General features: G+C 43.4%; 1 protein-coding gene across 6 annotated transcripts in view; it reads right to left on the bottom strand.

The window, feature by feature from the left end:
• Positions 1–7,230: 7,230 nt before the first annotated feature.
• LOC122556369 (transmembrane protein 255B) overlaps positions 7,231–14,598 on the bottom strand; it is a 110,157-nt gene continuing 102,789 nt past the window's right edge. For 5 of the 6 annotated variants that reach the window (XM_087993210.1, XM_043703001.2, XM_087993212.1 and 2 more), the window contains 3 exons: positions 10,793–10,952; positions 9,056–9,205; positions 7,231–7,810 (listed from right to left, as the gene is read on the bottom strand). In XM_087993210.1, coding sequence (XP_087849336.1) covers positions 7,664–7,810; positions 9,056–9,205; positions 10,793–10,952 — 457 coding nt within the window. In that variant the 3' untranslated portion in view covers positions 7,231–7,663. The remainder of the gene's footprint in view (positions 7,811–9,055; positions 9,206–10,792; positions 10,953–14,598) is intronic. The other variant, XM_043703002.2, reaches the window with a different exon arrangement.

The following is a 14,598-nucleotide window of genomic DNA, read 5'->3' as shown; positions in this document are numbered from 1 at the left end:
TGGCTGACAGTTAACCGCCAAGATTTGTTTAAATTTTAATGCAGACGGGTTGCCTCTGATTGGTCAAGCTGAGAAATGAATCAACTGTAACCTATTTTGTTGAGTTGAAGTAAGTGCTGTGTGTGAACAATCTTATCAGAAAAGAACTGCAGTTAGAAACTGTGTGTATCTGGAAAGGGCAGAGCATGCTGTTTGAACTTACGTTGCTTCCTGTTCTCTTAAGTTTGCCACATTATGATCCAGACAGAGAATCCTAAATTGCTCATTTGTTGCACTCTTTGGGATTGTTGAACAAATTACGTCCGGTTGCAGACACACATCTATTTTTGGCCACTGTGTTTTGAAGTAAGATTAGTAGTTTGCCTTTGAAGAACTGAAGATATCTGCCATTTGATACAATCCACCAGTCTTTGGGAGGTACAGCCGACACCTGGTATTGCAGCAGCCATGAAGTCCATGTGCAACATTAATCATTTTTGTGATAGGTCACATGCTGGTTTGGTTTAAAAATAAGGGGAATCCATTCAAAATTGAGATGAAGAAGCTTTTTTCTCTGAGGGTTAAGAGTCTTTGAAATCCCCTTCCTCAAAATGCAATGAGTACAACATCTTTACGTGTTTCCAAGGCAGAGGTTGATAAGGTTCTTGATGACCAATGGTTATGGATCGTCAGGATATGCAGGAATGTACATTTGAGGTTAAGGTCGAATCAGGTATGATCTTATTGAATGGTTGAGTAAGCCGAATGGCCTATTGATGTGACTTGTCATACTCCCATATTGTTTTAATGGTACTGTCCCATTTGTAGCAAACACCACTCCTGTTCCCAGTGCACAGAACTAGTGTCAATTCTTGCTCAAACCTTCAAGATATTTTCCCCTTCCAGGGTAATGTGAGAAAGAATAGGCACTTTTCAGAACCAAACCTGATGGTCTTCAGCTGGTTTGTGAGTTTGCACAGTATGCAGCAAGAAATGATCCGATCAGTACAGTCATTATCCTGCATGACCACTTTGATGCCCCATATTTCAGCCTGAAGCCTGCACAATGGATCTGGCCCAGATTACGTAAAGATCCCTTAAAGGTAAAGCAACCATTCCTGAAGAAGGGCTTATGCCTGAAACGTCGATCCTTCTGCACCTTGACCTGCTGCGCTTTTCCAGCCACACATTTTTCAGCTCTGATCTCCAGCATCCGCAGTCCTCACTTTCTCCCAACCAATGTGGAGCCCTTGGAATCCTAACGTGAATATTGACGTCATCTTTCAGGGGTTTCAGTGCTCACAATTCCAAATATGTAGGCCATACATCCCAGGGACTGGCAGATTATAATAAAACAAAGAACTGCACATGCTGGACATCTGAACAAACAAAATTAGTAATTGCTGGAGAAGCTGAGCAGGTCTGACAGCATCTGTGGAGACAGAAATAGGGTTCATGTTTTGAGCCCAGTGACCCTTCTTCAGAACTGGCAGATCACATCAAGGTGCTGACCATACCCAATCAGCTTGGAAATCTTAAAGCAGTGTCCAACATTTTGAGGTGATACAGCATTTGTTCAATAATCTTAGGTGCATGAAGAATTATGCTGAAAGCCAATTTAAGATTGTTATTTTCACTCGCAGTGTGACAGAGGGAACACGCTGCACATGTTTCAACTCAACATGGTAGGTGACAGCCATTCTCTGGTTCATTTTTTAGCCAATCAGAGTCAACACTGCCTGTTTTTAAAATTAAGCAAAGCTTTCCTTTATGTCATAGAGTCATATAGGATGGAAGCAGACCCTTTGGTCCAACCAGTCCAATCTCAAACTAAACTGTTCCCACCTGCTGTACCAGGCCCCATTCCCTTCAAACCTTTCTTATTCAAATGTCTTTTAAACATGGTTAAGGTATTTGCATCCACCATTTCCTCTGGAAATTCAGTCCACACACAAACCACTGTCTACATAAAAAAAGTTCCCCCTCGGGACCTTCTTGAATCTTTCTCCTCTCACCTTAAAAATATGCCCCTTAAAAATAGTCTTCAAATCCTCCACCCTCGGGAAAAGAGACCTGCCATTCACCTTATCTATATCCCTCATGATCTTATAAACCGCTATAGGTCACACCTCAACTTCCTATGCTCTAGTGAAAGAAGTTCCAGCCTCTCCTTGTAGCTCAAACCATCTATTCCCAGCAATCATCCCAGTAAATCTTTTCGGAACTCTCTCCAGTTTAATAATAACCTGTCGATATCATTTCACTGATGCATTCTCCATGGCAGTGATATGCCAATCAGAGTGTACTTGCCAACCAATTAGCACTTTCCTCTTGTACAGTATCAATGTTCTTTTTCCTTTACATTGGTAGTTCCTGTGAATTGTCCAAATGAATGTAACACAAAAGGTTTTGACAATTTGTTTTTTAGCGTTGCTCAATTACAGATCACGATTATCCAAATGAGACGGGCGGGGAGTATTTTGTATGGATAACTGAGAGTTCGGATATGAGATTGTTTGAATAATGGATAGCGTTTTTACTGGACCTTGAGATCTCGTTCAGATATTCTGAAATTTGGATAATTGATGTTCAGATAATCGAGGTTGTTCTGTATATAGAACTTGACATTAATTCTAGTATGTAATGATCTTCTCCCTATAAGAATTGGTCACTCAATTTCTGAGGTGTAATAAAATGAAAATTTCAAAAAACGTAAGTTTTATTTTAAAATTTTAATAGTCATTGTATTAATTAACATCACAATATGCTAGATCTCTTTCATACACTTTCAAGATGTATATGTATCAAAATAGTATATTCAGCATTATTTTCTGAATAGTTTGCTGAGATGTAGATCTGAAAATGTGTTGCTGGAAAAGCGCAGCAGGTCAGGCAGCATCCAAGGAACAGGAGAATCGACGTTTCGGGCATGAGCCCTTCTTCAGGAATCGTGAAGAAGGGCTCATGGCCGAAACGTCGATTCTCCTGCTCCTTGGATGCTGCCTGACCTGCTGCGCTTTTCCAGCAACATTTTTTCAGCTCTGGTCTCCAGCATCTGCAGTCCTCACTTCCTCCGCTGAGATGTAGGTGTAGAGTGAGAGCTTGCACTTGGTTACACAAAACAGATGTTGAAGTAATTACTTTCTTAACATGAGTCACTTGATCCACAGAAGGTGCTGCACTCTCCACTTCCTGTTAGTCTCACATGAAGTTGATGTCAGATTGTTTTAAGATAAAGAGCTAGGATTCGACTTGAGGTGCAAAGTATTTATTTTCACATCCTGAGAGATCAGATCGTCAAGTCACAGCAGGAAACAGGGTGGTGTTGGGTCGTTTCTCAGACTGGAGGCTTGTGACCAGCAGTGTTCCACAGGGATTGATGCAGGGCCCACTCTCTGTGATTTATATAAATGATTACGATGAGAATACAGGGCGGCCCCTGTATCCATGGAGTTGTTTTCTGAGGTTTCAGTTAGCTGCGGTTTGCTGCAGCCCAAACATATTATATGGAACCTTCCAGAACCAAGGACCAGGAGGCTGCTGGGAAGGTAAATTTCCCATTTAAATGAATGGGGTCGTTCCTATCCACAGTTTTTGGGTTCCGCAGTAGGTCTTGTAGCGTATACCCCACGGGTACGGGAGGCATGGTTAGTAAGTTGGTGGATGATACCAAAACACGTGGCATAGTAGACAGTGAAGAAGGTTTTCTAAGATAGCAAAGGGATCCTGACCAAATGGGTCAATGGGCTGAAAAATGGCAGATGGAGTTCAATCTGGATAAAAGCGAGGTATTGCATTTGATAAAACAGACAAAAGAAGAGCTTATACAGTTAATGGTAGGGTCTTGGGTAGTGTTGTAGAACAGAGGGACTGGGAGATACAGGAACATAATTCTTTGAAGTTTGTGTCACATATAGACAGGGTGTTAAAAAGCCTTCATTGCTCAGTCCTTTGGAGTGTAGGAGTTGGAGACATCATTGGTGTACATCACATTGGTGAGGTGTCTTCTGGAATAGTGTCTAGTTCTGGTTGCCTAGTTCTAGGAAGAATATTATTAAGCTGGAGAGGGTTCAGAAGAGATTTACCAGGATGTTGGCGAATATGAAAGGCTTGAGTTATAAAGAAAAGCTGGGACATTTTTCACTGGAGTATAAGAGATTGAGAGGCGACCTTATAGGAGTTTATAAAATAATGAGGGATATAGATAGAGTTAATGGTGGGTGTCTTTTCCATGGATGGAAGAGTTCAAGACTGGGGGGGGGGGGGGTGGGGGCACATTTAAAGTGAGAGGAGAGAGATTTTAAAAAAGACATTAGGCAATTTTTTTACAGGGGGTGGTTCATATATGGAATGAACTTCCTGAGGAAGTGGTGGATGTGGGCCCAATTGCAACATTTAAAAGACATTTGGATAAGTACATGAATAGGAAAGGTTTGGAGGGATATGGACCAGGAGCAGCAAGGAAGGATTAGTTTAGTTTGGGACTATGTTCGGCATGGACTGGCTGGACACACAGTCTGTTTCTGTGCCGTATGACTCAGAGAAAAAGAGCAAGGAGGATATAGGAAATTTATATAAATCAGCATCCAACCTTAATTGGATATTGTGTCTGGTTCACACTTTCAGAATGATGCATAACAGACAATGCATAAAATATTCAAAAGAATTATTCCAGGGCTGAAGAGGTTCAATTGCAGAGATAAATTGGGAAATTCAGAAGAGTTTGCTCTTGAAAGGGGAACTGAGAGGAAGGTTCGAGGAGGGGTTCAAGATTGTGAAAGGTCTGAACAGAGGAGACATGGAGAAACTGTTTGCAGCAGTGAAATGCTCAGGAACCAAAGGGAACAGATTGAAGGTCATTGACAAAAAATGTAATGACAACATGAGGATAAACTTTCATGCAGGGACTGCTGAGGGTCTGGAATGCATTGTTGAATAGCGTCTTCTCCCTATTCACTTGCACATTCTTCTTCCTTCAATAATAATCCAATTCACTTTTAAAAGCCTTGAATGAACCTGCCTCCACAATTGAATAAGGAGAAGGTGAGATAATGCCACTAGATGTATTGCTGATTGAGAAAGCCAAGGTCAGTCACAGCTGATCTAGTTGTCTCCTTGTTTGCGGTCACCAATCTGTAATTCTGATTGGATTATATCGCAAAGGGAGCATTTGAGCAAGACTATTCAGAGTGCAGTCTCAACAGTATGGCCATCAATTTGAGGGGAAGTAATTAGGAGATGCACAAAAAGATAAAGTTGGAGGAACACTGTGAGTTAGAGGGCTATAGGGCTGAAGGAGATTATGGCGATAGGGAAGTGGCGTTGGAGCCAATACACATGAGTAGAGGCAGCGGGGAGTGGGTGAACAGGACTTAGTGTGATTTCAAATATAAGCAGTCATGTTTTATAGGCTCAGGTTTAAGCAGGATTCAGGAGGACAAGAGAACATGCAATTTTAATCCTGAAAAACACATTCAAGCCAGTGCAATTAGCGTGATGGTGCTTCAGACACTGGAGTCCTGTTTGTCTATATGATTCTTTTGCACCGTTCCTAATGGATTGAATCAGATTAGCTACAGATGATAACTGCATGTAGGAGTAGGAATGTTGTCCCATTCTGCAGTAGAACATAGAACATAGAACATAGAAGAATACAGCGCAGTACAGGCCCTTGGGCCCTCGATGTTGCGCCGATCCAAGCCCACCTAAACTACACTAACCCACTATCCTCCATATACCTATCCAATGCCCTCTTAAATGCCCATAAAGAGGGAGAGTCCACCACTGTTACTGGCAGGGCATTCCATGAACTAACGACTCGCTGAGTGAAGAACCTACCCCTAACATCAGTCCTATATCTACCCCCCCTTAATTTAAAGCTATGCCCCCTTGTAATACCCGACTCAATACGCGGGAAAAGGTTCATACTGTCGACCCTATCTAACCCCCTAATCATCTTGTACACCTCAATCAAGTCACCCCTAAACCTTCTTTTCTCTAGTGAAAACAGCCCCAAGTGCCTCAGTCTTTCCTCATACGATTTTCCTTCCATACCAGGCAACATCCTGGTAAACCTCCTCTGCACCCGTTCCAATGCCTCCACATCCTTCCTATAGTATGGCGACCAAAACTGCACACAATATTCCAGATGCGGCCGTACCAGAGTCTTATACAACTGCATCATGACCTCAGGACTCCGGAACTCAATTCCTCTACCAATAAAAGCCAGTACGCCATATGCCTTCCTCACCGCACTATTTACCTGGGTGGCAACTTTCAGAGATCTGTGTACATGGACACCAAGATCCCTCTGCTCATCCACACTACCAAGTATCCGACCATTAGCCCAGTACCCCATCTTTTTGTTATTCTTCCCAAAGTGAATCACCTCACACTTAGCTACATTGAATTCCATCTGCCACCTTTCTGCCCAGCTCTGCAGCTTCTCTATATCCTGCTGTAACCTGCCACATGCTTCCTCACTGTCAACAACTCCTCCGACTTTCGTGTCATCCGCAAACTTGCTCACCCAACCTTCTAACCCCTCTTCCAGGTCATTTATAAAAATGACAAACAGCAATGGTCCCAAAACAGATCCTTGCGGAACACCGCTAGTGACGGCACTCCATGAAGAAACTTTGCCATCAACTACTACCCTCTGTCTTCTTCCATCCAGCCAATTCCTAATCCAAACCTCCAACTCACCCTCAATGCCATATCTCCGTATTTTCTGCAGTAGCCTACCATGGGGAACCTTATCGAACGCCTTACTAAAATCCATATATACCACATCTACCGCTTTCCCCTCATCAACCTCCTTCGTCACCTTTTCAAAGAATTCAATAAGGTTTGTGAGGCACGACTTGCCCTTCACAAAACCATGCTGACTATCCTTGATCACATTATTCCTATCTAGATGTGCATAAATCCTATCCCTTACAATTCTCTCTAAGACTTTGCCCACAACAGAAGTGAGACTCACCGGCCTATAGTTACTAGGGCTATCCCTACTCCCCTTTTTGAACAAGGGAACCACATTTGCTATCCTCCAGTCTTCTGGGACTACTCCTGTAGACAAAGAGGACATAAAAATCAAGGCCAATGGCTCTGCAATCTCCTCCCTTGCTTCCCAGAGAATCCTAGGATAAATGCCATCAGGCCCAGGGGACTTATCTATTTTCACCTTTTCCATGATTTCCAACACCCCTTCTCTACATACCTCAAAGATTATAGGTACTTTCTTTAGAAATGGATCTAAAGCTAATAGTTTGAAAATACCGTTTGCATGATATAAATATTTACAATGGTTTAACAGAAAGCCAATACTTAATATTATCTACATCATATGTATGACATACTGATGACACAATGACTAAATAAATCTATAGTGTAAATTTTAATCTTTTAATTCATTCAAAGAGATTTTGCTGGGTGAAGCAGGAGAAGATGGTTTTGTTCAAACAGGCAATTCCAAGTCAGTAGCTATTAAACATTGAAATCAATAAAAATTGAAGACAAAGGTAATAGAAACTGGAAGGATTTAGAACTTGCTGCTAACTCACTATCACCAGTTTCATATCCCTCAAAATCATTTCTTTGGTCTAATCTTTTTAAGCCTCAGATCTGAAGGCTCAACTTTTACTGCTGGAGCTGTTCACTTTACACAGAAGCGGGCAATCACTGATCATATCGGATATCCCAGTGGCTTTTCTGGCAGAAAGTTATACAGTGGGGCAAATGGTGGAGGGTTATTATCCATCTTCGTGTGGCTATCATTATAACAAGGTAAAGATGTAGCTGCTGGCATTGACATGTAACGAACAGAGGGCCTCTGAGGGGAGAGAGAGGACAACAGTATTAATCCATATTTGTATTTTTTAAAGTGCTTTTATCCAAAATTCTATAAATATTAATTGCAATGATTTTAAACTCATCTTCTAACCAAAGTTACACTTTGATTACAGAAATGTATCTTCATCAGTGAGCTTTTATCACAGTCGTTATGAGCTAGAGACAGAGGAGTGTTTGAAAATGATTCTGTAAATTTGTCTTACGAAGGTACAAAGCCCAGTTCCTTACAAGGAGGCTACAGTATGAACATTTGGATTCCCGACCCATTTACACTGAAACAGTAAAATCTCCAGCTGAGATTACAAGTTCAGAGACAGGATGATCCTCATGGACCAGTTAAGTTTGTAAGTTTTTAGCTCAAACATAGAGAAATGAGATGAGAGGGACAATCCTGGACTTTTTTAAAATGCAGGATGAGGGTATTGCTGTCATCAGACAGATAAGAGCCAACCACATTGCTGTGGGTCTGGAGTCATATGCAGGCCAGGTCAGGTAAGGATGATTCTTCTGTAAAGGACATTAGTGAACCAGATGGGCTTTTCTGACAATCAACAATGGCTTCATGGTTATCATTAGACTCCTAATTCCAGATTTTGACTGAATTCAAATTCCACCATCAGGATTCAATCCCAGGTTCCCAGAACATTCCCTGGGTTTCTGGATTAACAGTCTGGCGATAATACCACGAGGCCATTGCTTTCCCTGTATCAAGGTACCATTTGACTGGGACCTAATGGAGGTGTCTCAGATTATGAGGGCCATGCACAAGGGGGAATACAGCACAGCTGGTCCCAGTGGTTGAAGGGTCAATAACAAGGGGGGATAATTTTACGTGGTAAGGAAGGATATTTAGAAGGAAACTGAGGAAAAGCTTTTTTCATTGTGAGGGTAATGTGGGTTTGGAATGTACTGCCTGGGAGGGGAGTTGAGGAGGGAAACCTTATATTCTTTAAAAATATTTGGACAATCACTTGAAGGGTGATAACATTCAAGGTGATTTAAATTGATGTCAGTACTTGAATGGAAAAAGAAAATATTTTTTCTTCACTGACTATTCCCAGATGTAGTGAAGTATTACTGAATTCAACTAATCCATCATGAAGGGGAGACGTCAAGAGAAATAGGTCAAATGGTAAATTGTTTCCAACTTGCAGCAGATCTCAGGTGGAGACACTTAGGAATAATACGCAAACTTTTAAACGTACAAATCAGAAAGGCAACATACCTGCTGCACTGTGTCGACACCTTGTTCTTGGAGAAGGAGAGGTGCTGAGGGAGATGTGCTGGGCTGGCTCTGTGTCTCCTCTTTAGCATTACACCTGGAATTGTGAAAGTTGAAGAGCTGGACACTAACATCAGGTGCAATGAGAGACTCCTCGAAAAAGCACAAGCAGAAGGTTTCAAAGCAAACAGTATCTTTATTGGTGAGGTAAGCACCACAGCAGTTAATGTGCTGCCTTAAAACATATTCTTCCTATATTGCAAAGAGGTTGATAGTACAATGTTGCAATTAATTTTTAAAAATGCAATCAACTTCAAGAAAATGAATATGAAATGGAAAGAAATTTGGCACTCACAATGTAATATTAGTTATATCTGCTAAATATTACAATAAATACCACCATCCCATTGAAAATGATACACCACTCATCTAACCTTTTTACTCCATAAAGTACATCCATTTTTATATCCCTTTAAATTATTGTGATTAAGCTTTATTGTCTGTTAATACTGCTGTTTTCAGTGGGGGGTTTTTTTCCACTGTACTTCCAATGCTTTAAAATGTAACTTATTTACTGAAACTTTAGTTTTGAACATTGTCCAGCATGGAATGTGACTAGTTTATTAGATAATTTAATAACCTTGTTCCTGTTTGGCTCCTAAAATAAACCATTCAGTTTACAAACCTCCTAAACTGAGATTAATTCCTGCCATCAACACTAATGGTTTCTAGTCTTCACCTGTTGATTTACCCAATCAACGTCACTTGTTAAATCTTCAGGGAATAACGGAAGAAATTTCAATGACAAATGCAACATAGTGCTGTCTGGTAAGGCACTGATGTCGGTATTGCCCAGAAGAATAGAAAAGTCATAAAGTATAAGAAAGGTGACATGATGTGAACTGGAGGACAATTATTAACCAGGGGTACTTTTTAATATCATTTCACAGGATCTGGGTTCTGCTGACTAGACCAGCATTTATGTCCCATCGTTAATGTCCCTGTAGAAGTCAGTGGTGAACCACCGTTGTCCCTATCATGTAGTAGACACACTGTTTCGGTGTTCAAGGATTGTGACCCAGCAATACTGAAGGAACGGCAATATATTTCCAAGTCAGGATGGTAAGTGGCTTGGTGGGGGAAGTCTTGAAGGTTTTGGTGTTCCCATGTATCTTCTGTCCTTGAACTTCTCAATGGTAGTAGTTGTGAGTTTGGAAAGTGATCAAGAGGGTTACTTTGTCATGAATGGTTTTGAGCTTCTTGAGTGTTGATGTTTGATTATAGCTTTACTGTATTGCATGCTGTATTCACTGTTAAGCATGTGTATGTTCCTGTGTTGTATCTTTACCAGGTTTCTATCCTTTTGCTAGTCCTGGTGCTGTTCTGGGCATGTCCTCCTGCACTTTCATTGAATCTGGACAGTAGCCCTGACAGAGTGAAGGATGCTGGGCTGTGAAGTTATAGACTGTGGGTAAATACAATGCTGTTGATGGCTCACAGTCCTCTGTGGGTGCCCAGTGTTGAGCAACTGCAGCTGTTTTGAATCCACCACAGTTGGCAGGGCCGGAGTGTTATACAGCAGGCAGGAGGGGATAATTAAGCTATTTAAATAAGTAAAATATGCTACAAAACTGTAAGATCTTTCTCATAAGTGCTTTATGAAATTGCACAGCTGTTAAGTACACACAATAAAAACACTGACTGCTAACTGAAAGAAGGAAGTATCTTTCCTCGTCTTACCGTGTTTTTAAAGTTCCCGAGAATAGCAGAGGTGGCAATTCCCAAAATGAAAGCAGATATGTTGAGTGTGGTTACCAGCCAAATCATGATGTATACAGATTGAATCTCCTGGCAACTCTTCACTCCAACAAACTCAAAGTAATTCTTCAAATAATCACCACTGCAAAACAGAAAGAATAGTTTTCTATCACACACAAGTTGATGGAGTGATTTCTTACAGCAGGTTGTGAAGGAGCTTTTCTGATACAAATTTGATGGAACAGTTTGTCACTCACTCACTGGGCTTTTTTAGCAAAATCTCACTGATCAAGGTCATTAAGGCAAGAGTCATCGGTCATAGGAAACAGTGTTTTTATAGAGTCATAGAGTTACGCAGCACAGAAACAGACCCTTCAGTCCAAACCATCCATGCCAACCAGACATCCCAAAGTGTGCTCAATGACAGCCAGTTGAGTAAATGTTAGATACAACAGAGACCAGGCACATTGTACACTTTCCACAAGGCCTTGGATAGAATGCAGGGAAAATTTACCAACAGGATTTAAAGGATCTTGGATCTTTGGCAAATTTGAGATTGTTCTCTTTCAAGTAGAGCCGATTAAGGGAAAATTTACAAACAGCTTTCAAGAAGAGATTATTTTATTCACTCATGAATATGGGCATCACTGGCTGACCAGCATTTATTGCCTGTTCCTTCGAGTCGTGTTGGAGCTGCACCCATCCAGGTAGGTGGGGAGTATTCCATCACACTCCTGACCTGTGCCTTGTAGATGGTGGACAGGCTTTGGGGAGTCAGTATTCCAAGCTTTTGACCGGCTGTTATAGCCACTCTATTTATGTGGTGAGTCCTGTTGAGTTTTTAATCAATAATAACACCCAGGATGTTAATAATGAGACATTCAGTGATGGTAAAACCATTAAACGTCAAGGGGCGATGGTTAGATTGTCTCTTCTTGGTGATGGCCATAGCCTGGCATTTGTGTGGTGTGCATATTACTTGTCACTTGTCAATCCAAGCCTGGATATTGTCCAGATCTTGTTTGAGACTAGATTAGATTCCCTACAGTGTGGAAATAGGCCCTTTGACCCAACAAGTCCACACCAACCCTCTGAAGAGTAACCCACCCAGTCCATTTCCCTCTGACTAATGCACCTAACACTATGGGCAATTTATCATGGCCAATTCACCTAACCTGCACATCTTTGTGACTGTGGGAGGAAACTGGAGCCTCCAGAGGAAACCCAGGCAGACACGGGGAGAATGTGCAAACTCCACACACATAGTCACCCAAGGCTGGAATCGAACCTGGGACCCTGGTGCTGTGAGGCAGCAGTGCAAACTACTGAGTCACCGTGCTGCTCTTGCATTTGAACACAGATTGCTTCAGCATCTGAGGAGTCGCGAATAGTGCTGAACACTGTGCAATAAACAGTGAGCATCCCCACTTCTGACCGTATGATAGAGGGAAGATATATTTTCATTTTTATTGTTCCTTGGGTGACATGTAAAGCTAACTTTTTTTAGCAACTAATGTATCAACTGTAAGTAATTAATACTTTGCCTCAGTGATCTAAATATTAGATATAAAGATGTGTACAATAATCATACTGAGAACAAGAGCGCAGTGGCTCAGTGGTTAGCACTGCTGCCTCACAGCACCAGGGCCGAGTTCGATTCCAGCCTCGGGTGACTATCTGTGTGGAGTTTGCACATTTTCCCTGTGTCTGTGTGGGTTTCCTCTGGTTTCTTCCCACAATCCAGGTTTGGTGGATGAGGTATGGGAAATGCAAGTTTATAGAATAGGGGATAGGTTTGGGTAGGATGCTGTTCAGAGGGTTGGTGTGGACTTGATGATCTGCTTCCACACTGTAGGGATTCTATGATTATCAATTTAAATTGTGCAAAAGTATTTTTGCCTGAAATTGACTACTTGTGTCTTTAGCTGAAAATGTGTTGCTGGAAAAGCGCAGCAGGTCAGGCAGCATCCAAGGAACAGGAGAATCGACGTTTCGGGCATAAGCCCTTCTTCAGGAATTAGATTAGATTACTTTACAGTTTGGAAACAGGCCCTTCGGCCCAACAAGTCCACACTGACCCGCCGAAGCGTAACCCACCCATACCCCTACATTTACCCATTACCTAACACTGCGGGCAATTTAGCATGGCCAATTCACCTGACCTGCACATCTTTGGACTGTGGGAGGAAACCGGAGCACCCGGAGGAAACCCACGCAGACACGGGCAGAACGTGCAAACTCCACACAGTCAGTCGCCTGAGGCGGGAATTGAACCCGGGTCTCTGGCGCTGCGAGGCAGCAGTGCTAACCACTGTGCCACCGTGCTTGCCACCAATGGGGAATGAGGAAAGTGTGTCCAGCAGGATAGGATAAAAGGTAGGGAGGAGGGACTTGGGGGAGGGGCATTGGAAATGCGATAGGTGGAAGGAGGTCAAGGTGAGAGTGATAGGCCGGAGTGGGGTGGGGGCGGAGAGGAAGAAGATTGCAGGTGAGGAAGGTGGTGCTGAGTTCGAGGGATTTGACTGAGACAAGGTGGGGGGAGAGGAAATGAGGAAACTGGAGAAATCTGAGTTCATCCCTTGTGATTGGAGGGTTCCCAGGCAGAAGATGAGGCGCTCTTCCTCCAGCTGTCGTGTTGCTATGGTCTGGCGATGGAGGAGTCCAAGGACCTGCATGTCCTTGGTGGAGTGGGAGGGGGAGTTAAAGTGTTGGGCTACGGGGTGATTGGGTTGGTTGGTCCGGGTGTCCCAGAGGTGTTCTCTGAAACGTTCCGCAAGTAGGCGGCCCGTCTCCCCAATATAGAGGAGGCCACATCGGGTGCAGTGGATGCAATAGATGATGTGTGTGGAGGTGCAGGTGAATTTGTGGCGGATATGGAAGGGTCCCTTGGGGCCTTGGAAGGAAGTAAGGGGGGAGTTGTGGGCGCAAGTTTTGCACTTCTTGCGGTTGCAGGGGAAGGTGCCAGGAGTGGAGGTTGGGTTGGTGGGGGGTGTGGACCTGACGAGGGAGTCACGGAGGGAGTGGTCTTTTCGGAACGCTGATAGGGGAGGGGAGGGAAATATATCCCTGGTGGTGGGGTCCGTTTGGAGGTGGCGGAAATGACGGCGGATGATATGTTGTACATGGAGGTTGGTGGGGTGGTAGGTGAGGACCAGTGGGGTTCTGTCCTGGTGGCGGTTGGAGGGGCGGGGCTCAAGGGCGGAGGAGCGGGAAGTGGAAGAGATGCGGTGGGGGGCATCGTCGACTACGTCTGGCAGGAAATTGCGGTCCTTGAAGAAGGAGGCCATCTGGGTTGTACGGTTTTGGAACTGGTCCTCCTGGGAGCAGATGCGGCGGAGACAAAGGAATTGGGAATGTGGGATGGGCGTTTTTACAGGGGGCAGGGTGGGAGGAGGTGTAGTCTTGGTAGCTGTGGGAGTCGGTCGGTTTATAGTAAATGTCTGTGTCGATTCGGTCACCCGAGATAGAAATGGAAAGGTCTAGGAAGGGGAGGGAGGAGTCTGAGACGGTCCAGGTGAATTTGAGGTTGGGGTGGAAGATGTTGGTAAAGTGGATGAACTGTTCAACCTCCTCATGGGAGCATGAGGCAGCGCCGATACAGTCATCGATGTAGCGGAGGAAAAGGTGGGGGGTGGTGCCAGTGTAGCTGCGGAAGATGGACTGTTCCACATATCCTACGAAGAGGCAGGCATAGCTGGGGCCCATGCGGGTGCCCATGGCTACTCCTTTGGTTTGGAGGAAGTGGGAGGATTGGAAAGAGAAGTTGTTCAGGGTGAGGACCAGTTCAG

Source organism: Chiloscyllium plagiosum, unplaced genomic scaffold (genome assembly GCF_037043375.1).
Source record: "Chiloscyllium plagiosum isolate Xiang-an unplaced genomic scaffold, Cpla_swu_hap1 HiC_scaffold_13, whole genome shotgun sequence".
In the NCBI taxonomy this organism is placed as follows: Eukaryota; Metazoa; Chordata; class Chondrichthyes; order Orectolobiformes; family Hemiscylliidae; genus Chiloscyllium; species Chiloscyllium plagiosum.
Note: the sequence above shows the minus strand (reverse complement) of the source record. Positions and strands in the feature narration are given on the sequence as shown.